The following is a 21,389-nucleotide window of genomic DNA, read 5'->3' as shown; positions in this document are numbered from 1 at the left end:
TTACATAAGAGAAGGTAAAGCTGAGACAAAATATTCATAAAGATTAAGTAACAATCACAGATTTTTGATTACATAGCATGCCTACCTATGATGGTACAAGGTTATAAGCATGGAAGTGGAATGCTTGCTGTATTTAGGGTTTAGCAACAGAGTAGACAAGGTAGTTGATTTCAGGTTAAGCTATCACTGGAAACATGACAGGAGCTGGGTTGATGGCAGACGACAGAAGGTACATAGGAAACTGGAAATGGAAGCACCAGTGTAAGGTTATATGATATGAAGTGGTATAAAATAACCAAGGGGATGCAATTCCAGTTAAATTGGATAACAGAGTGCATGCCTGTAATGTAGTATTATATGCGAGTTAATAAAAATTATTAAACGATAAGGTACATAAAGACATGAAATCATGAAAAGTAAATATACAGCTTAGACAAGGCAAAGGTGAAATCTGCTGCAGATTATGAATAAAGGAAGACTGCTTAACTATGTAATATAGGATGGGAAGGTGAAGGAACAGGAGGAATGCCTCTTGCTAATGGCTTGTTTACGAATAGACTGAAGAATGGAATTTAATATTATAATAGTTAAAAATTATAACTAAAGTAAGAGGATAAATTCTAACACCCTAATACACACAGTTACTTATACATGAGGCTGGTGACAAGATTCAAAGAGTGTGCGCCCTACTTAAAATCTTTGCGTAAAAAAATTTACAGAATTGTTTCTGAACTTTATGAGCCTTGAGCAATTCCATCTGGAAGGTAATAAAGATGGTTTGTTTTAAAAAAACATCAAGTATGTAAGGTTTTCGTTTTATTATTTTATGTTGGTGATCCAGCAGTAATTAGTAACAAACTATAAAATAAAAATATAAACTGATGTACAGCATATAATTTGACAGTAAGCAATGAAACAACTTTAAACAATATAAACTACTTCAGTAAAGTGCACATAACCATATGAACTTTTTGATAACAGTGAAACATACAAGGATGAATTTCAGAAAGCTTATTTCAGAAAGCTTTCATTAAAAACATACACAGAAGCTCAAGACATTTCTTTTTTTTTTTCACAAACAGATGAAGTGCCACACTATTTCTGTTATAACCTTTTATATACATTAAAATGCATGTCTTCAATCAAAAATAAAGGGCATTTTAATGTCTAAAAAACTGAAATTAGCTGATTTCTGAAGCTTTAAAATACCATTAGCACATCTCTTTCTTGTACGCTGGTATAGAAAGACCTTCCAAATATAAAGGAGTGCAGTCCTGGTTTTAGTTTTTCAGCTAAAGCCATTATTATGCTGAGATCGCCCTCTGCTGTCAAGTCCAGATCTGTTTTTAAACTGCGAAGTGATTTTAATGGTCTTTTCCCCTTTTGCCTGCAGTTTACAAAGAAAAAAATATATATTATTTCCCGGAACTAAAAAAGCTAATATTTCTGAATTAAGATTACATAACTTAATTAGGAATCATAAATGATTTTACACATACGTATCATCTTCAATGTACTTGATCAGCGTGAGGGCTTTTCTGTGAAGGATTAGCAAAAACTGTGCAAGAAAGGTGTTTCTTAGAGACAAACCAGTTTTCAGCAGAAAAATCTGAAAAAAACATATTTAACAAGTTACCATACTAATGACCCACAAAATGTCAGGTGAACTACAATATCAAAAACTTTTTTTTGTAATTAATTTTCAAGGATGTCACTGATTTACTCAAATTTTAACTGCCCTGCTTAATCCCTCGTAAATCTGTTTACTTTTGGAGAAAATGTGGTGAAATTACAGTTAATAATGAGAATTAGAGTTGCAGAAGATGTATATTAATTCTCACTCTCTTTTTCCGTCAACATTTCAAGTTAATAGTACCAATATTTTAAAAAGTGTTGCTGATTATTTCTGGGTTTGTCCTACATTCTGCTAAGATTTGTCCCAGATTTATTTGAGAGCTAATCTGCAGGCTTGCAGAAAGCTGGACAAGCTACCCAAAACAGTAATTCTGGGATTCAGACTGAAGGGGTCACTAACCTTATTTCTGTACGCCTGCATAATATGACTTATTTTCACCACAGATACCAAAAGAGAGTCACTGACAAGTTTTGAGAGACAGATCACCTCTCTTCTTGTATACAGTCTACCATACATCCTTCTGTCATTACTCAAGGAATGGTTTGTGGAATCTGGACCCTAAGAAAAACAATACTTCGGATTCTCAAGCTTTATCTTGGCTAGATTTGCTTATCTTCAGGTCCCTGAAAGTGGTGCTCCTAACAGCAATGTTGTAGCAGCAGCAGGCAACTCACACTGTACGTCTACACCTACAAACCCTGGGTAAGGCATCATTTCCTTAAAGACTGCAATAGTGCAAAGCCCATTCAACAAATGAACATTTCAAAAGCTCCATTTCCTCTCTTAAAGATAAAGATCCTAAATCATACATGGCATCTAACCAATTAAGTACATAAATCATTTGAGAAGGCTATTGGGATTTACACAAATTATAAGAAAACATACAAATAACCTCAAATAATGTTACACAAGGTATTGGTTCTTGCAGTATCACTTAGTCTATGACTACGTCCATTTCCCACCAATTGCAGCACAGTATTTTTCACAGATGATTTCAAGCTGTAGGTATGCTCTCTCTATGTTGGCATATGCCATGAAGTCATACAATGAAATGAACTAGAGGACAGGCCAAGGAAAAACATTTGGAAAGCTGTGTCCTGAAGTCCACAGGTATCAAAGCTAGCCAGCAATGACATGCACTGATGACTAAGTGGCTAAACAGCAAATGTATGCAATAGATATGTTTTTAAGTAAATAGTGAAAGCAGCAGCACCTGTAGGAGGATGACATTTAACCACATTTTGCAAAGGGATGCTAGTTGTTCAATGGTGAAAGATCATGCATCTAGCAATCTACTTAGAAAGTTTTTAGCAATCGTGAATCCTTCTCTCCACAAAGCAAAGGGTCAAATTTGTCTGGCCTTCATAAACTCAAGCATCTACTTCATGTAAGATAAGACCTGTAAATATACTTGCACTGTATAAAATACTTTTTCTGCACCAAACGAAAACAAGTAAATAATTTAATTATTTTTAGAAGAAGACATGGGTTAGTCATAAGGGTCCCCTAATCCTTTGGGAAACACCAAATAGGGTTTCCTACACATGAGGATCTGCAGCTCTGAGATTGTTAGGGTAGACGTGATAGCCACCAGAAATGTTTTTTTAAAAAAACTTCAGTGTCAAGCCAGCTGGTTCTTCATGGTATTGGGCAAAAGCCCACACCAGTCATGAAACTCATTGCCAACACTGGGGTGAGTTTATTCAAATTTAGACAGAGATGAATCCGTCTCTGTTGCTGGACATAACCCTGCTTTCTACAAGGTCATGATGAGAAAATTTGCTGACACATGCACCTTTTTTCAGTTGAATAAGTGAAAGCCAAATCATACATGTGCCCGAGATGCATCAAGATAACCTACAGATTACCTAAGTAGGAACACGGTACAGTTGTTACACCTACATGGAAAATGATAAAAGCTGCAGGAGTAAGCCTGTTGAATGAAAGGCTTCCTCACAAACACAATCACCTGTGATAAACCACATAGAAGATGCAGTGGGGTCAGAGACTCTGCAATGGCAACTATTCGTGTGAGATTGTGCTGTCACTAACTGTGGAAACATGTTTGGCCAGGACTTGGGGTGCTTTCATTTAGTAAAAGGGACCTGAAATCTCAAAGCTACAGAGTTTTCAGCCACCACAGGAAAACAAAAATGAGCTCAAGTCTTTATTGTCATGATGTGATAAGGTGTGGGAATATGGGAAGTGGTGGGAAATGTACAAGAACACTGCCACCTCCTCTTCACCTGGCTGCACACAGCAGATTAGGTGGAGGGCTACAATAGACTGATTTGTCATCTGCCCATTTCTGAAACATCCAAACTAGACAGGGCTTCTGTACCAATACATCCAGGAAAAGGATAGATACATGGCTCAGAGTCTACCAGCTTATTCATTACATCTGGGATGTAAAATGATGAGTGATGCCTATATCTATGGTACTCTTCGCCACCTCTCTGCATGTGGAATATGATTACATGTCCCCTTACTTGTAGGAACACAATGCAATGGGGCAGGGTAAGTGAATGAGGAGGAGCTTCAGAAAAACTTTGATTCCAAGGCCTTCAAGACCAGGAAAACTGCATACAACTCTAAATGGCTGATGTGCTACTGCATTTACATGTAAACCATAACCTTTGTGTCATGTGCAAGCTGAGGAGAGCCCCACAAGCCATACAACAGAATCTATCATAAGAATACATGACATACTCTGCTGCAAGACTGCAAGGTCCACTAAGACTTGTAGGGATTATTTACCACTCCAAGGCCCAGTGACAGAAGTCTGACACTAGGAAAAGATTCTCAAGATATGGTAGCACTTCAGCAACTGCCGACATATAGTTTCAGCACCTACATTCTGAGGTGTGCAAACTAACATGAAGACTGGTAGCTATCAAGCAGTTAAGGCTTGGACCCTGCACTGTGCCCTCACCTTGTCTGTCCAAGTAGTTTTTCTGGACCCTTTCTATAAGAAAGAACCAGCAATGTATAGGATCCATCTCTTCATTTATGAAGACAATCCAGTGAGCAGTTTGTTCATTTGGATTTTGATACAATATACATTGACTGTTAGTTGACTGCTTGTTTTGTTGAAACCTGTGCTCTGTAAACAGCAAAACTGTGCAAAAGTGGGGATAATGGAGGTGCTCCTTAACCCCACTGTTGTGGAGTCTTACAGTTTGTATATTTAGAGATGCAGAGGTTTGGCGTTTCTGACGGGCTTACCTTCTGAAAAAAATTTTTTTTGCATTCTGTATAGAATTCAATGCCATGGTAGTTTGGTACTTTAGTTCTCTCAAAATTAGTGCCAATAATACTGCAGTTGCTGATTAGCCAAACATCTCCTTCTGAGATAAAATGAGAGAGTACTACTGTTTTACTGCCATCATACATGGACTACAACTATTTCGGCATTCAATGAACAGACAGTTCTAGACAGTCCCTGGAAGGTGCTAACAGCAGCCAGTTTTCTAGGCAGAACGTACAGCAGCTTTTCCAATCTCTTGTAAGGCTTTAGCCACAAAAGCAACACCTCTGCAAACAGTGTATGCTTTAAACAAATCCCAAGTGGCAACAATTTGCAATGGAATGAATGCCCTTCAAAAACAAACTGGAAATCTCCTGTATGGACCCTCCAGATGCAGATGTGCCAGAAAATATACATCAAATCCAGTGACACCATCCAAATGCCTGATGCTACAAGGCATGATGCCGTACAATCAACACATGGAAAAAGGTGTTGGACATGCTGATTAAGCCACAGAGATCCAGACTAGGCTGTAAACAGATTATTCATTTTGAAATGAGAAAGAACTGGGAGGAGAATCTCTTTGGAATAATTAGTAGCTTCTACGGTCCCTTTCCCCCAGCCAGCTACAAGATGGGCAAATACCCTAGGAGTACCACAGAGGGGAAGGAGGGTGGGTAATCCTGACTGCAGATGCATACCTTTCGGACATCTACATTTATGGTAGGTACAAAACTGTACTATGTCCTTCAAGGATGCATCTGCAGTCCTAACATATGGGTAGAATACCATAGCCAAACTGGGGGAGGAGGCACTAAGAAGATTATGGTGTAGTTAAGATCCCTTGCAAAACAGCAGTGGCAAAACCTGCTCGGGATCTGGAGTATAAAGGTAGATTATAATGCTTGGCAAATGTATGCACGGAGCTCCAAGTAGCAGCCTCTAAAATGTCTTTGGTAGCCACTCCTCGTAAGAAAGCTGTAGTAGTGGCTGTAGCCCTTGTGGAGTGAGGTCTGATGTTTTCTGGAGTTGTCTTTCCATGAAAAGAGTAACAAAATCTAATGCAATTTCCTATCCATTTTGAGATTGTCTGTTTTGAAATTGCTTTTCCTTCCATTCCTGTTGCATATGCTACCAGAAGCTGGTCAGTTTTTCTATTGTTCTTGGTTCTGTCCAGGTAGTAGCGCAATTGCCTGTGCACATCCAAGGTATGCAGTAGTCTTTCCCCCCTGTTCTGTGGGTTGGGGAAGAATGTTGGTAGGTGGATTGCTTGGTTCAATGATACCCTGGAGACCACCTTTGGCATAAAAGTAGGGTTTGTTCTCAAGGACACTCTATCCTGATGGAAGATAAGGAAGGGCTGTACTGCCATTAATGCCTGTAGTTCAGAAACCCTTCTTGCTGAAGTGATTGCAAGCAGGAAAGCAGTTTTCCAAGATAAGAACTGTAATTCTGCTGTTGCTGCTGGTTCAAAAGGGGGAAGTGTTAACTTTTCTAGCACAAAGTTCAGGTCCCATGTAGGCAAAGGTGGCTTCCTTGGAGGCTTTACATTTTTAATTCCTCTTAGAAACTGCCTGAGTAGAGGATGAGAGAAGACTGGAGGATCCATGTTGTATTCTGCTGAAATTGCTGATGCATGAATCTTAATGGAGGAGTAAGACAGGCCATTGTGGAAAAGTTCTGCTAAATATTCCAGGATGTTAGCTATGTTTGCCAATGATACATTTTCTCCTTTGCTGCACTCCAAATGAGGTATCTTTTCCATTTTGCTGAATAAGTTTTCCTTGTGGAGGGTCTGCGAGCCTCCAGGATAATGTCTTTAACCTTCTGAGATAAATCTGGGTTATTTTGTTTTATGTAAGATTCCAAGCAGCTAGCTGCAGTGTTTTCAAGTTTGGATGCAGGATCTTGAAGTTGTTCTGTGTTAGCAGTAAAGGAACTAGAGGTAGAGGCCATGCGTGTACCCGAGACATACTCCTCAGTAGCGGGTACCAATGCTGCCTCGGCCAGTCTGGAGCTATCAGGATGATCCTTGGGTGATCTTCTTTGATCTTCAGTAGCACTTTGTGCATCAAAGGAAGACGTGGGAATGCATATGCTGTTAGGTTTTCCCAACTGAAGGATAGGGAGTCCACCTTCCAAGCAAGTGGGTGGTATGTCCTTGTGCAGAATTTTCTCAATTGGTGGTTGTGTGGGGATGCGAACAGGTCTATTTCTGGTAGCCCCCATTTCTTTGTAATGGATTTGAAGATGTCTGGATGCAGCATCCATTCGTGGGCATCCGTGGTAGTTCTGCTTAAGGTGTCTGCTAGTATATTTTCTTTTCCTGGCACAAATATGGCCTGGAGCTGAATGTTGAGGTTCAGGGCCACATTCCACAGGTCCATTGCCATCCGGCATAGAGGATATGAATGTGTGCCTCCTGCTTGTTGATATACCACATAACTGTGGTGTTGTCCGTCCTTATCAGCAAATGGCCTTGTTGAAGAAACGGTCTGAATGTCTGAATTGCCTGTTTCACTGCCAGCATCTTTTTGATTTATGTGTAGGTTCAGCTGGTCTTGTGTCCATAGGCCTTGTATACACTTGTCTACCATGTGCGCCCCCCAACCGAGGTCTGAGGCGTCCGTGGTAATAGTCTGGCTTGGGTGAGGGCTGTGGAAAGGCAGTCCTTTGTTCAACTGACAGGCCTGAGCCCACCACAGGAATTCTTGCTTCAGGCATGGAATTATTGGAATTTGGGTTTCTAGGCTGTGCTTGTGCTGAGACCATAAATTCCTTAGGTACCATTGCAACTTCCTCATATGTAGTCTGGCATGTGGAATCAATATTATGCAGGATGCCATGTAACCCAGGGCTTGCAGGACTTTCCTTGCTGTAAGCTGGTTCTCGTTGTTAATGCCATGAAATAGAGTGGTAGTTGCTTTTGCTTTTCTGCTGTGAGAAATGCCATTTGATTTGATGTGTCCAGTTCTGCACCCAAGAATGTTATCCTTTGGGATGGTATCAGCCTTGACTTTTTTATGTTGACTGTGTATCCCAGGGCTTGCAATAGGTGAATAACCTTTTCCAAATCTTTTGTTAATTTGATCTTGTTGTCCGCTTGTATCAGGCAGTTGTCCAGGTATGGATAAATTTGAATTCCCTGAAGCCTGCAATGAGCAATTACTGATGCCAGGCATTTCGTGAATACTCTGGGCGCAGTAGATAAGCCAAAGGGCAATGCTGAGAATTGATAATGCTCTGATCCTGCAAGAAATCTGAGGTATCTTCTGCAATCTGGTCGTATAGGGACGTGCAGGTATGCCTCCTTGAGATCTAGAGTCACCAGCCAAGACTCCTTGCCCAGCATGGGAAGAAGTTGCTGTAGGGTCAGCATTTTGAATTTTGGAACAATGAGATATGTGTTCAGAGCGGACAGGTCGAGAATAGGTCTCCATTGGTTTTCTTTTCTTGGCACCAGGAAAAGTCTGGAATAAAATCCTTGTCCTTGTTCCATAGACGGTACCTTTTCTATAGCTCTCATCCTTAGTAAGTGGTTGATTTGTCCTAGAGCGTTTGTTTTTTGGTTTGGTGGTAGGTTTGGCATTCCTCTCTTCCTTGGTAGAGTATGGAAGTGAAACCTGTAACCTTTGTCTATTGTCTGTAAAATCCATTTGTCTCCTGTAATGTAATGCCATTTTGCTGAAAATAAGGCTAGCTTTCCGCCTAAGGGTGCTTCCAGTTGTTCCCTGGTAGGCGGTATCAGAGCAAAGTCACTGTGACTGCCCTGTGGAAGTGGTAGTAGCTGGATCTGTGGCAGTACTTCTCTGGTTGTTAGGCTGCCACTGACGTCCCCTGTAGGCACCTCTGGATTGACCTCTGCCTCTTGGGCGCCTATTTCTGCCTCTCTGTGCTCTGGTGGTGTCTGGAAAGGACCAATTCTTCGAAGGCCAATTTCTACTAAACCTCGGAGGCTGGACCTGTAAGAAATCCTTGACTGTTTGGACAGATTTTGCTTTTTCTTCCACCTTCTTTAACACTTGCTGTGCAGGGGAGCCAAACAAACTGTGTTTCTCCATGGGAGCATCTAGGAGCTTTGACTTTACATGGTCTGGTAAGGATTGCTCTTTTAACCATGCATGCCTTCTGATCACTGTACCAGTCATAGCTGATCTAAAGGAAGCCTCCAGTGCATCATAGCCGCATTTTAAGGAATGATTACTGACCTGCTGAGTGTTATGTACCAAATCCTGAAGGGACTTACGGTCTATAGGTTCAGGAGAGGATAGTTTTTTATTTAGCTGATCTAACAAAAATTCCTGATACTGAATCATGTGGAATTGACAGTTTAAGGCCCTAGCCGAAAGAGTAGCAGAAGTATAAACTTTTTTACCCCATCTCTCTAATGCTCTAGATTCTCTTTCAGAGGGGAGGGGGTTTTTGGCAGAGGCAGTTGCTACAGCTTTGGGGCCCTGTGAAATAGTTTCAGATCTGCAATAGGAGCCTTATACAAGTGAAAATGTGTGTCCGGGACCCTGTAGTATCTGTCGGGCTTAGCAGGGGCCGGGGGAAGAGAGTCAGGGGCAGTACAAGCATCATTAAATGCATCATCCACAACTGTTAGTACTGGAGGAATGGCTAAAGGCCTATGCTGTGGCAAATGTAAAAAGGTCCTTAGCCTTTTCCTAGAATCTGAAAAATCCTGGCCCTGCCATTGAAATTGCTCTCTCATAGCATGCAAGGTTTCCCCAAAAGAAAATTCCTCAGGAGGAGAGGCAGAAGGAATGGAGTCTTCTGCGTCAGAGTCCTCATATGGAGAATAAGGGCCTTCTGGAGGATTTGAGTTTTCTGAATCATCAGAGGTATAATCTGTAGAAACTGGCTCAGGGGGCTCTGCTCTAGGCCTCTTCTCGGGAGGGGGATGAGAGGCCCTGTCAGGGTGAGGTTGGGATTCCCTGATCAAAGAAATGAGATCCTCTGCCAGGCTGAGCATTTGGGAACTAGAGCTAGGCCTGTGTGAGGGGGTTTTAGCAGGCAAGGCCTTAGAAGATTTAGCTGCTTTAGCCCTAGAAAAAGCCTTGATAGACATGGATGCAGGGGGCCTAGCAGCTCCACGTGCAGGAGTAGATATGTCTAAAGGAATAGTATCTGATAAATCCTGGGTGCCTGCTACAGCAGGAGAAATTTCAGTAGCAGATTCAGCCATGCTGTGTGAGGCCTCGGCTGTCGGAGGTATGCTTTCAGCCGAAGGAAGAACCGAGGACTCGGTTTCAGCCGAAACCGAGACACTCACGGTTGGCTTAACCGTGGTTTCGGCCGAAACCGTGGACCGCGAGTGTCGGTCCTTTTCCTTACGCTTTTTAGCTAATTGTGAAGTCAGAGTGTCCGACGGCATTTTGTAAGCAAAAGCGGGACCAAAAAACTCCTCCGCAAACTCCGACCGACGTCTAAGTGTCCGTCGGTTGAAGGAAGCCCAGGCTAGACAAGCTGCTACGTCGTGGTCTGGGCCTAAGCAAGGAAGGCAGTAAGAGTGGAAATCCTTATGAGGTATTTGTTTCCCACAAGTTAAACAATTATTTACTTTTTCTGACATCGGCTGAGGCAAGAAAGAGTCCCCAACGGGGTACTTAGCTTTTTAGAAGTCTTCGGTAGTAGAAATCTCTGGATCTGACCAACCGGCACTTGCGAACAGCTTCTGCTTCGGGCACCGCGTGGCAAGAAAGATGGAGGAAAATGGCGTCGGCTGATGCCTTTATACCCAATTGACAGCAGCTATGACGTCGGGTGAAGTGCAACATCAGCCGAGGCCAGACCCAGACTTTGGAATCCGGCCGACCGAAGGGCTGCCTGAGGCAGGACAACCCATATGTTAGGACTGCAGATGCATCCTTGAAGGACATCCAATAAATCTACATATCACTGAATCTGACAGAAGTCGCATTAACACTTTTAACTGGTTTTACAGGACACTTGCAGCCAACACTAGAGATCTCAATCTAACCTATGACTTAAACAAAACATGCAGGAGAGAGATATACTCCCCAGAGACTGACATTACTCTGGAATAAACTCACAAATCATGTTAAGCAGAGCTCCTCAATGACCCTATTTAAGTGCAACCTGGACAACTGGATGGGAGAACGTAAATCCACCCCTGGGATGGCACCTACGTCCCTCATGGACAGGGGCAGCTGGTACTGATCATAGATTCATTCTGCAAACAATCAAACCATCTAACAATGTTCAATTAGGGAACCATCTAAGTGGTCAATTACAGAACATGGGTGTTACATGGCTAGGCTTGTAAGGGCTCTAGGGCCATTAGCTTAGTAACCTCCTATGAACCTAGGAGTTATAAAACACTAGCCAGTGAATATGTTAAAGTCCATTTTTCTTCAGTCTTAGGAGTTTTAACTTGGAAACTCACAGAGGAATGTCTAAGCATGTAGTTTTTTTTTTTTCTTTTTTCCTCACGGCTAGGGGAATCCTTGCTAACACTATGGCTTGACCCTTGAGGATGAGGTAGACAATCCAGCAGTAGTGCCTGAATGTGAAGCTCCATTTGGAGTGATATACAGCCTTGTCCAGACCTAAGCAATACTAATGGCTGTTGGTGCAAATGATTTACAAATGTCATTAGTAGTACACACAAGCAGAATGTTTGTCTTGGGGCACAATTTTGTGACTGAATTTAGATTTTTTTTAAAAGTCCTACCTTAGATCACAAACTGACAAAATAGGAACAAATGTCAAGAAAAAGGAATGACAACTGAGAAACACCCGAAAGATAATAATATCAAAGCAGAATACAATATCTATAACGAAAGAAGAGAGGGGGGAGAGAGAGAGAATTGCAGAGGCTTAGGAAAGGAGCTGTGAAAATACAGTTGTACAAGAACTTAACATAGCAACAGATGTCCTCACTGATCACTGTTACAGTACTCCAATACTGATGGGTTATCCTGCCAAGGTAACCTTAAGTCCGGTTGGTGAACTAAAGCCAAAACCTTCCTGATGCACGGTACAGCCAATGTACGATCGCAGCCAGCAGGCATAGGGATACATAAGCAGACATATGGGTGTAAGATCCTCAGACTATCTGCAGAAAGGCAGCAAAAAACAAGACAGGGGGAAGGAAGGAAGGGATGCAATACTGTTAACAGTGATTTGTAGGACATCTACTGGTATGGCAAGTACTTGTACAACTGTACTATGTCCTTCCTTGGGTAATTGTTGCTGTATTCCAGTACTGATGGATGACCCCCCCCCCCCCAAACCTAGAGGATGTTAATGGCGGACAGGTTGGAAAGAAGGGAGCTGTCTACCAATCATAAGGAGGACAGATCTAGCAAAAGAGGTTCTATACCTGGAGAATGCATACACTCGGTACTTGCCTAGTAAATATGTGAACTGTTGACCAGGTGTCCACCTCTAGAACAGACCTTTAGTCAAGACCTTTGAAGATGAGGAGACTGCATTGGTGACTGCAGGCTTGATAGTTGTTGCTCAAGCACCTACCAAGAGGAGAAAACGCTGAGAGAAGAAAGGAGCCACTTTTGAGATTTTAAGTATTTTCTTCTGATTTATTTCTTAGAAAAACTGCATTGCCGCCTACTTTTCGGTATTTTCTTGCTTGCAAAAGTTGATATCTGTGTTAGAAGCAGTATTTAGAAAATACCTAGAGCCTATTTATTGCATTTTTTGTGTTGCACTTAATTTAAAATTGTTTTTTTCTTAAAATTGCATTTTACCTGCCTCTGACCTAAGCACACACATGTTGGGGTCATTTATTGCACTGTTCTGACTAGTTTGCTACTTGTGTGTCTCTGCTATCCTTAAACAAAAACAAAAAAACAAAACAATCTTGCTATTTTCCCACTTTCTATAATTTAAAAGAAAGTTCAGTTACAGAGTTGCTGTTCTGAACTGTTTGTAAGTTTCTTGGAGGCCAGTGCTTACTTGGGCTAAAGGGAAGTCTCTGTGTTCACCAGTGGCAGTGGTTAACACTGAGCAGCCTGCCTGTCCCTGTAGGAGTGGTTACTGCTTAGAAACTGTAGTTTTATTGGCCATTTTGGGTCAATTCCAAACTCTTTGATCTCTCGCTCTTAATGCGCGGTCTTGCGCACAGAGCAGGGTTGGGCAGCACCGGTTAGCTGGGGTATACTATTCCTGGCTCCACAAAGTCTACGCTGCAAATTTTCCCTTAGAACTAGGCAAGCCTCAACTCAAGTGCTTCAGATCAACTGCTCTTATTGCAGCACTTGCATAACCCAAATCAGCACTTGTCCAAATCTCCTAGACAGCACTATTATTTTCCAAATCTCCTAGACAGCACTATTATAATACAGCATAAGACCCTCGATTGCCCGCAAGACAAGTGAAATTTACTTTTCCAAGCATGTCCAGAGGTCAGCTTCAGGTGTACTCTCCAGTTCATCTAGTGGAATTGGGCATCCTGAGGCAATGTCACAACTGCCTCATGTATACAAACAACCCTCTCCTCTTACCTCTAGACACAAACAATTGTGAGAGATGCAAATACACAGCCAGACTGGAGACTAAGCGCTCTCAACCCATGACTGTAACAGACAGTCAAGAGGAGATGAGACACACTAGCATCACACCACCAGTCACACATGGATCTACAAAACAAGCACCGGCAAAACATACACATAAATACACAAAAACATATTCGGAGGCACTAGGTACCAATCTGAAAAAGAAACAGTGCCCTCCAGAGTAGTGAAGCAAGCAACCTGCACCTCCAAACACAAGCCAGAAAACGCATAATTCACCTCAGCAGTGTGCCTCACGACAGCCCCTAAGGCAAAACACCATACCCAACATGCTAGTAATAGGAGACTCTATAGTAAGGCACACAGATGTTCCACTCACCAGGCTGAACAAGGAGAAGGTTACTGTCAGCTGCCTGTCGGGTGCTAGGATCCACTGCATAACACAGGCACTTAGGTCACTCCAGAACAAGTACAAGTATGACGCTGTCATTGTAAATGTTGGTGTGAATGATCTAAGACGTGCCTCCCTGGACTACATGAAGAGAGACATTGAGGAGCTCTCTGATCATGTAGCCCAAGCTGGTATGACCCTGACCTTGAGTAGCATACTACCTTCACCTAGAATGATACCACAATACAAAGATAAAATGATCAATTTCAACAACTGGCTAATCTTCTGGTGTCATTCTAAGGGGATCCAGTGTCTGTCTGCCTGGGATGACATGATAGACAAGCCTCGCTGTTTCGCCAGAGATGGTTTTCACCTGTCACCCCTAGGCTTTCGAATACCGGCCAAGGCTCTTGCCGTCCCCATAGTGCCTTTTTTAGGCAAGGCTCAAAGGACAAACCAACCACCGTAACCAGCACAGGTAACCAAAAACTAAGGGTAATGCTACTCAATGCCAGAAGTCTCAACCTCAAAATACATGCACTCGAGGCACTCCTCAGTACTGAGAAAATCGATGTTTGTGCAGTGACGGAAACCTGGTTCAAGGCTCCAGAGAGCACCCCAGCACTACCAGGTTACAATTCATATCATGCCTTCCGGCCTCAGTTACCAGATCGCAGTACAAAGGGTGGAGGTGTATCCATATTCATCAAGGATACACACATCTCCAGGTTAGTGGCGCAGCATGATGCCCCAGAGATCATCCATGCGCAACTATCAGCAGGCAAAACCACATTTCATGTCGTAGCCTGTTATAGATCGCCCACCATGTCCCAAGATGCTCACTCAGCATTCCTTGAGGCATTGGAAAATATAAAGGTCCTACCCAACACCATAATTTTGGGTGATTTCAACTACCCTGGTATAGACTGGGCGAACTACCAAAGTTCTAACTCCTATGCCCAGCGGTTCACAGAATTTACAAATTCAAATGTCCTTGAACAACTGGTATGTTCTCCCACTAGAGGGGACAACATATTGGATTTAGTCATCACAAATATGGGCGCCCATTGTACCACACCAGTTATCACTCCCTCTCTGGTCAGATCAGACCACAAACTGATAATCCTAGACATCCTCACCCCTCCACCTCCCTGTCAAAGAAACCATCGTAAAAAACCTTTCCAAAGCAAACTTCAAACTACTTGCGTCAGAAGTGGAAAGCTTTACTATTCCTTTGCAGAAGGATAATGATATCCAGGATGCAGAATCCTACACCACGGCACTTTATATACATCTTCAGGATTGCATGGACTGAGCTATCCCAAATAAAACCAAGACTCCTTCCTCAAGCAAGAAGAAACCAGTCTGGTGGACCCCGGCCATAAGCAAACTATACAATAAAAGGAGGAGACTTATACAAAAAAAGGCCAAATCTCAAGTAGAAAAATCTTCCCTGATGAGCTTTATTAAGAAATTGAGGGCCCTCATCAAGTGAACTAAAGCCATTTTCGAAAAGAAAGTTGCCAAGGATAACCGTAAGGCCTTCTATGGTTACGTAAAAAAACTAAATGGCAATGCTCAGGTCTGTTCTGAGCTAGTACAAAATGGAACAAAATACACTGACCCCACTGACATTGCCAACATCTTGGCTGACAGGTTCAGTGCAAATCCCCCCCCCCTCACCACCTACAGGGCCTATTACTATTCCAGGGGATTGTGTAACTCCAATTATTACTGATACGTTGGTTAATAAGGCTCAATCTAAAGCTAAAAACACTGCCTCCATGGGACCAGATGGTGTCCCGGACTGTGTAATACACGAGCTCCAAAATGAATTAACCCCACATCTGAATACCCTGTTCAGTCTCAGCCTCTCGACAGGATATGTGCCCATAGAATGGCGCACAACAACGGTGGTTCCACTCACAAGGGTGGGCCCACAACCAACCCTGGGAACTACCGACCAATAAGCCTGACCAGTCTGATCTGTAAGGCAATGGAGCGAATCATTATGGAACTCATAAATGGACAGATTGGGAACCTCCAAACACTTGACCCCACACAGTTCGGCTTCGTCAAGAGCAGATCATGCTTCCTGAACCTGGTGGACTTCTTTGAGACGGTTACTCAGGCTATACACACGGCTTACCTTGACCTTGCTAAAACATTTGATACCATTCCCCATTCGGGTATTATTGATAAACTCACCAACCTGGGCATAAACCCTTACGTCACAAGATGGATCGCAAACTGGCTCTCAGACAGATCCCACAAAGTAAGAGTAGCGGGATCTATGTCCGAATCCAGACCAGTAACGAGCGGTGTGCCTCAGGGCTCTGTCCTGGGGCCCCTCCTATTTGGCATATACTTCTCAGAAGTACAGGCAAGCACTGAAGGGCTGTGGCTGACCAAGTTTGCGGACGACTGCAAGCTGGGTGCTATAATAGAGTCTCCGGCCGACATGGATATCCTCCAGAAGGGCCTTAATGAGACTGATGCATGGTGTCAGAGCCATGGTCTCAAGCTAAATGCTAAAAAATGCGTAGTAATCCCCTTTGGAACAAACAGAGTACCCGTGAACTACCACATAGTAGGTAACCCCCTGAAATCTGAAGTAGTAATAAGGGATCTAGGGACCCAAGTAGATAGTCAGCTTTCCTTTGATAACCATGTTGCCAAGGTGGTTAGAAAATCCTTCTATGTGACCCATCTGATCACAAAAGGGTTCGCATCAACATCTAAGGATGTAGTGGTGCCCCTCTACTCTTCCCTCATCAGACCCATTATAGAGTACAATACACCAATTGGAATGTACCTGGATAGGCATCTCCAGCAGATGGAGAGACCACAGAGGTACCTCACTAAGAGGATTACTGGCCTCAAACACTTGCCCTATGCAGCACGATTGAAAAAACTAAGGCTGTTCTCTGTTGCATACTGCCTTCTCAGAGGCGATCTCTGTCTAACATACACAGCCATGTCCAACCCAAAACTGTTGAACATGCTCCATCTTGGCAAAACCAAATCCACTTGAGCTACATGCTCTAGGGATATAAACCTCAGCACAACAGTGAATAGAACATGCTGGAGGGATAGATTCCTTTCGCAAAGACTTCCCTTGCTATGGAACAAGGTCCCGATCTACATAAGACAGAGCCCCTCACTATCACTCTTCAAGAGGAACCTTGACGAGTGGATGGGTAATAGAAAGTTCACACCAGGAATCATACCAACAGCTCTACTAGATAGGGGCCAAGGGTACTAGCTGCTAGATCAAGGGCCTAGGGAACTAACCAAAGGGGCGGCAAATACCGCACAACATGGCTGGACTAATATATGCCTTTGGGCAGATAGCCCAGTACCTACCTATGAAATGGGATTTGCTGTTGAGTGTGTAACAGAAGGAAATGGAATTAGAGATCCGGTTGGAGATTGGTCTGTTTGGAAACAGATTACCCAACTTACCCTCTTGGAAGAAGACAAAGTGCTGGCTGGTTTTCCTGAAAGCTTTTCTTTTGTCTAAGTAGAATCATAACTGTCTGTGCACATCCAGGGAATGCAAGAGTCTTTCATCCCTGTTCCATGGGTTAGAAAAGAAAATAGGCAAAAGGATAGCCTGGCTGAGTGACAGTTTATTTACTACTTTAGGCACAAAAGAGAGGTTAGCCCGAATGGAAACCCTATCCTTATCAAAGATAAGGAAGGATGCCCATTAGGGCTTGTAGCTTGGAAACTTGAAAGAAGTTAAGAACAACCAGAAGAACTGTTTTCCAGGTACAGAATTTTAATGAGGTGGAGGCTACTGCTTCGAAAGTTGGCAGCGTAAGGTTTTCCAAAACAAAGTTAGAATCCCATGGAGGCAAAATAGCCTCCTAGGTGGGTTCAAGTGACAGATGCCTTTTAAATCTGCTTAACCTCAAACAAAACAGCAGACAACTGTGCCTTGATGGAGGAATTGGCTAGCCTTTTTTTAAGCAATTCACACCTGTAAGATAAAACAGGCATACCCACCTAAAAGGGGTCCTCATTCTTTTTGAGACACCAGACTGAAAATCTTTTCCACTTGGAGATGTACGATTTTCTAGTGGTAGGTTTTCTCGCCCCCTGAAGCATGTCCTCAGAAAACTGGTGCCTGAAAGGGATTACGATTCTATCATCTAAATATAGAAGTTGACAGCATGCAGTTCAGGATGGGTAAGATAGCCCTCTTTTTGTGTATGCCCCCTTTCTGGGGTAATTTGTTGTAATGACCCCTGACTAGATGGACAAAGAAGAACCAATGCTACCTGGGCCAGAAGGGAGTCACTAGCAACATTTTTGGTGTGTCCCTCTGAATCTACATGATACCCTTTGGAATCAGGGGTAGAGGCCCCCCTGTGGGGACACTGCTGAGACAAAGGGACTTCAAGTACCACTGGATCTTTCTCACATGTAGCTTGGCAAATGGCAACATGGGCATTGTGGCTGCCATGTAACCCAGAGCTCTTAGGATTTCCCTTGCTGATGTGGAGTCCACAGGAAGCAAAGACTGGAAGTATGTTGGACAGCGATAGTGCTTTCTCCTAAGAGAGGAAGGCTGTCATCAAGAGGGCAGTCAGTCTGCAACCTAAGAAGAATAGATCCAGGGATGGAGTCAGAGAACACATTAAGATTGAGAGTGAAACCTAGTCTTTCAAAAGTGACAGTGAAGCTGAAATACAGGCAAAGAGTGCCCTAGGAGGAGGCCTGAATAGGAAGGTCATCCAGGTAGGGTGGGTGGGCTTCTGCTCCCTATATACAAAGGAAACAGACTTAGAAAGATGACTCTCATGATAGGAAGAGATGCGAGTAAAAATTTGTTTGAAATAAGGCATTGCTTTCCTTTCTTCTGTACAGTTTTGAAAAGTTTAGCTGCAGTAGGGGCCAGACAAAATTCCCTATGAAGGGAGAAATCCAGAAGCTTGGCTTTGATATCCTCAGGGAGTGACTGAAAGCAAAGCCAGATAAATCTGTGGATAACAGAATGAGTGGCAGCAGCTGTAGAGGAAGCCTCTGAAGAATCATAACTGCATTTAATGAATGCCTGGCTAGATGGGTAGCCTGACTAAGCATGGACACATGCGCCTTATATGACTGGAATACTCAATTACCCATAACTTTATGTAAAGCCCCTAGAATGAATTAAATGAATTTATGTCATGTGTTTTTATAATTTAGGGCCCTAAAGGCCAAGGCAGCACAGGTGTAGACCCTTCTGCCATGGTCCTACTCTCTTTGTCTGATGGGATAACACAAGCTGCAGGTACAAGCTTACTGGGCTTATCAGTGGAGACAGATAAAACGGAAGAGTCTGCTATGGGGTTTTGGTAATGACATTTCATATCTTCAGTGACACTGTAAAACCTATCAGGTTTTTTTGGGAGCTGGAAGCTGAGAATCTGGCAAGGAAGAGGAGGATGCAAAAGCATCTAGAAAAGCCTCCAAAACAGGTGGAACAGGTGTGGGTTTAGGAGCCATAACTTCAAGCAAATCACATATTTTCTGTATGTCAGTGACTTCCCTGAATTCCCATTCAAACTACTGCATCATCCTAGTCATTGTCTCCCGAAAAGAAATTTATTCTATGGGGGAATCACGGGACAAGGTGTTTTCATCATCAGAAGCAAGTTGTCCAGAGGACTGAATCTGAGATGAGCATGCTAACGAATCCTGAATGTAATCAGATTACTCCTCCTCCTCCTCAGACAAGTCTTGCTGCCTCTTCAGAAAACAGGGTCTAGCAAAGGAGTGACAAGGAAAGAAGGGGTCTTTAAAGATAAAACGGCTGTATATAGGCCTTGTGAAAATTCAAGGCATTCCTTTCCCTGGGACATTCAATTGGGAGAAAAAAAAAGCTTTTTTTGTATCTTTTTCTTCAGCAGAATGTCATATCTGACAAAGCTTAATGTCCTAGAACCCTGATGAAACTCTGTTAAGGTGTCCGGTATCTCCCCTTGCCTAACCAATATGTGAGGTATGCCCACTGGTCCCTCTAAGAGGTTTAGGCTAGGTTTCCCCTTCTTTACCATCATGATAGGCTCAGCTGTTGGACCTGTGGGAAGCAGGCACCGCATGGCCTCCAGCAGGGTATGGGCATCTGAGGAGGAATCTGATAAACTGCGGATTCCTGTTGTATCTCAGCAAGAACATCTGAATCAGACTGGGCAGCTGAAGACTCAGGCTTTGGTTTACTCTTTTACATCATTTTTACTAGCATGGCTACCAGTGCCCCAAGTCCATACCAGGTCTTCCAGCTTGTCTCTTTAGACCATGCCTCACTTAACAAAGCAGCAGTGATGAACGCCCATCCCTCTCTGCTGCTCCAACAGTTGCCAGAGCTGCTTAATCAAACCCGGGTCAACTAGGCAGTAGCACTTCATCCCTCTATGCCACTGGAGTGGCTCACACCTTGATTTCTTTCTTTTTGGTGCAAGTGTGATGTCCAAATCAGAGGGTTCTGCCATCTTGCTTTGAGTGAGGTGCTTCAGACATTAGGGCTCTAAGTAAGAGGAAATTCTGGTATGAAGGCTTTTTGGAATGAACAATTGGCAGATTTTACAATTTCTGTAACAGTGCTCATCCTAAACAAAATAGACACAGGGAGTGAAAGTCTTTATAATGGATATGCATATCACAGTCGCACTTCACTCTCTCTGCTGAAATGAACAAATCTTAAATAAAAAGGCAAGACCAAGAAGGCTCTCCAATGGGGTACTTACCTGAATAAGTCAAGGCAGTTATAGAGGCAACTAAATGGAGTGTTCAGACAGACAAGTGTGGAGATCCTGCATTTGGACTGTCAGCAAGATAATCTGGGGCTCCTACACCCATATGTCTGCTTATGTACCCCCATGCTCATGGGCTGGGGGCCTATGCATGATGTATGGTCAATCAGCAAGGTTTTGGGCTTTGGTATGCCAGCCAGACATCAGGTTACAGCTGCAGGGTAACCCATCAGTATTGGAATACTGTAACAGTGCTGCAAAGAAAAATACCTGTAAATTCTCTGGGGGAGAAAAAAACAAATGAAAATGGATCTGAATCGGTGACTGGAATGCTTGAAAGATGCAACACTTCAAAACAATAATTAAATTTATTCCCAAACACAAATTCTCATAGTTTGGGGTAACTTCTTTTGACACTGTTAAAATGCAGAGATATGGAGAAAAAGCTACTGTTTGAAAACCATGGTTAAAAGTTCAAATCCCAAACTTAATCACAGTAAGGTTGCTCTGCTCAATACCAATGTATTGTCTCATCTTGAGGCTCTCCTGAGGTTGGAACACATTCAAAGTTATGCAATTTACTGAAATGCTTTTTTGCTTACCATGTCCTCAGGCCTGATGGAAACTAGTGTGGTGCCTCTATATTTAAGGACCACATCACTTCCAGATAAATTCCCAGAGACTCACAAACTTGACCTCTTACAACTTCAAATCACACCAAACATGGATCTACTATAAACTTGCAGCCTATCACAGGAACTCTCTATGTCCCTCCAAAATCATATAAAGTTTCTAAATGTACTCAAACTTCCTAATAACAAAAACTTCATTATTTTGGGAGACTTTAACTACCTTCAATAAACTGGAGCACCTA

The 21,389-nt window shown here is 42.8% G+C and overlaps 1 protein-coding gene across 1 annotated transcript in view; it reads right to left on the bottom strand.

Moving 5' to 3' along the window:
* Positions 1–803: 803 nt before the first annotated feature.
* The window catches only part of C9orf72 (C9orf72-SMCR8 complex subunit), a 660,311-nt gene continuing 639,725 nt past the window's right edge, over positions 804–21,389 (bottom strand). The window contains exons 8-9 of the mRNA XM_044061855.1: positions 1,500–1,609; positions 804–1,387 (exon numbers count right to left, since the gene is read on the bottom strand). Coding sequence (XP_043917790.1) covers positions 1,201–1,387; positions 1,500–1,609 — 297 coding nt within the window. The 3' untranslated portion in view covers positions 804–1,200. The remainder of the gene's footprint in view (positions 1,388–1,499; positions 1,610–21,389) is intronic.

This window comes from Protopterus annectens, chromosome 2.part0 (genome assembly GCF_019279795.1).
Source record: "Protopterus annectens isolate FY-2018-M chromosome 2.part0, PAN1.0, whole genome shotgun sequence".
Taxonomy (NCBI): Eukaryota; Metazoa; Chordata; order Ceratodontiformes; family Protopteridae; genus Protopterus; species Protopterus annectens.
Note: the sequence above shows the minus strand (reverse complement) of the source record. Positions and strands in the feature narration are given on the sequence as shown.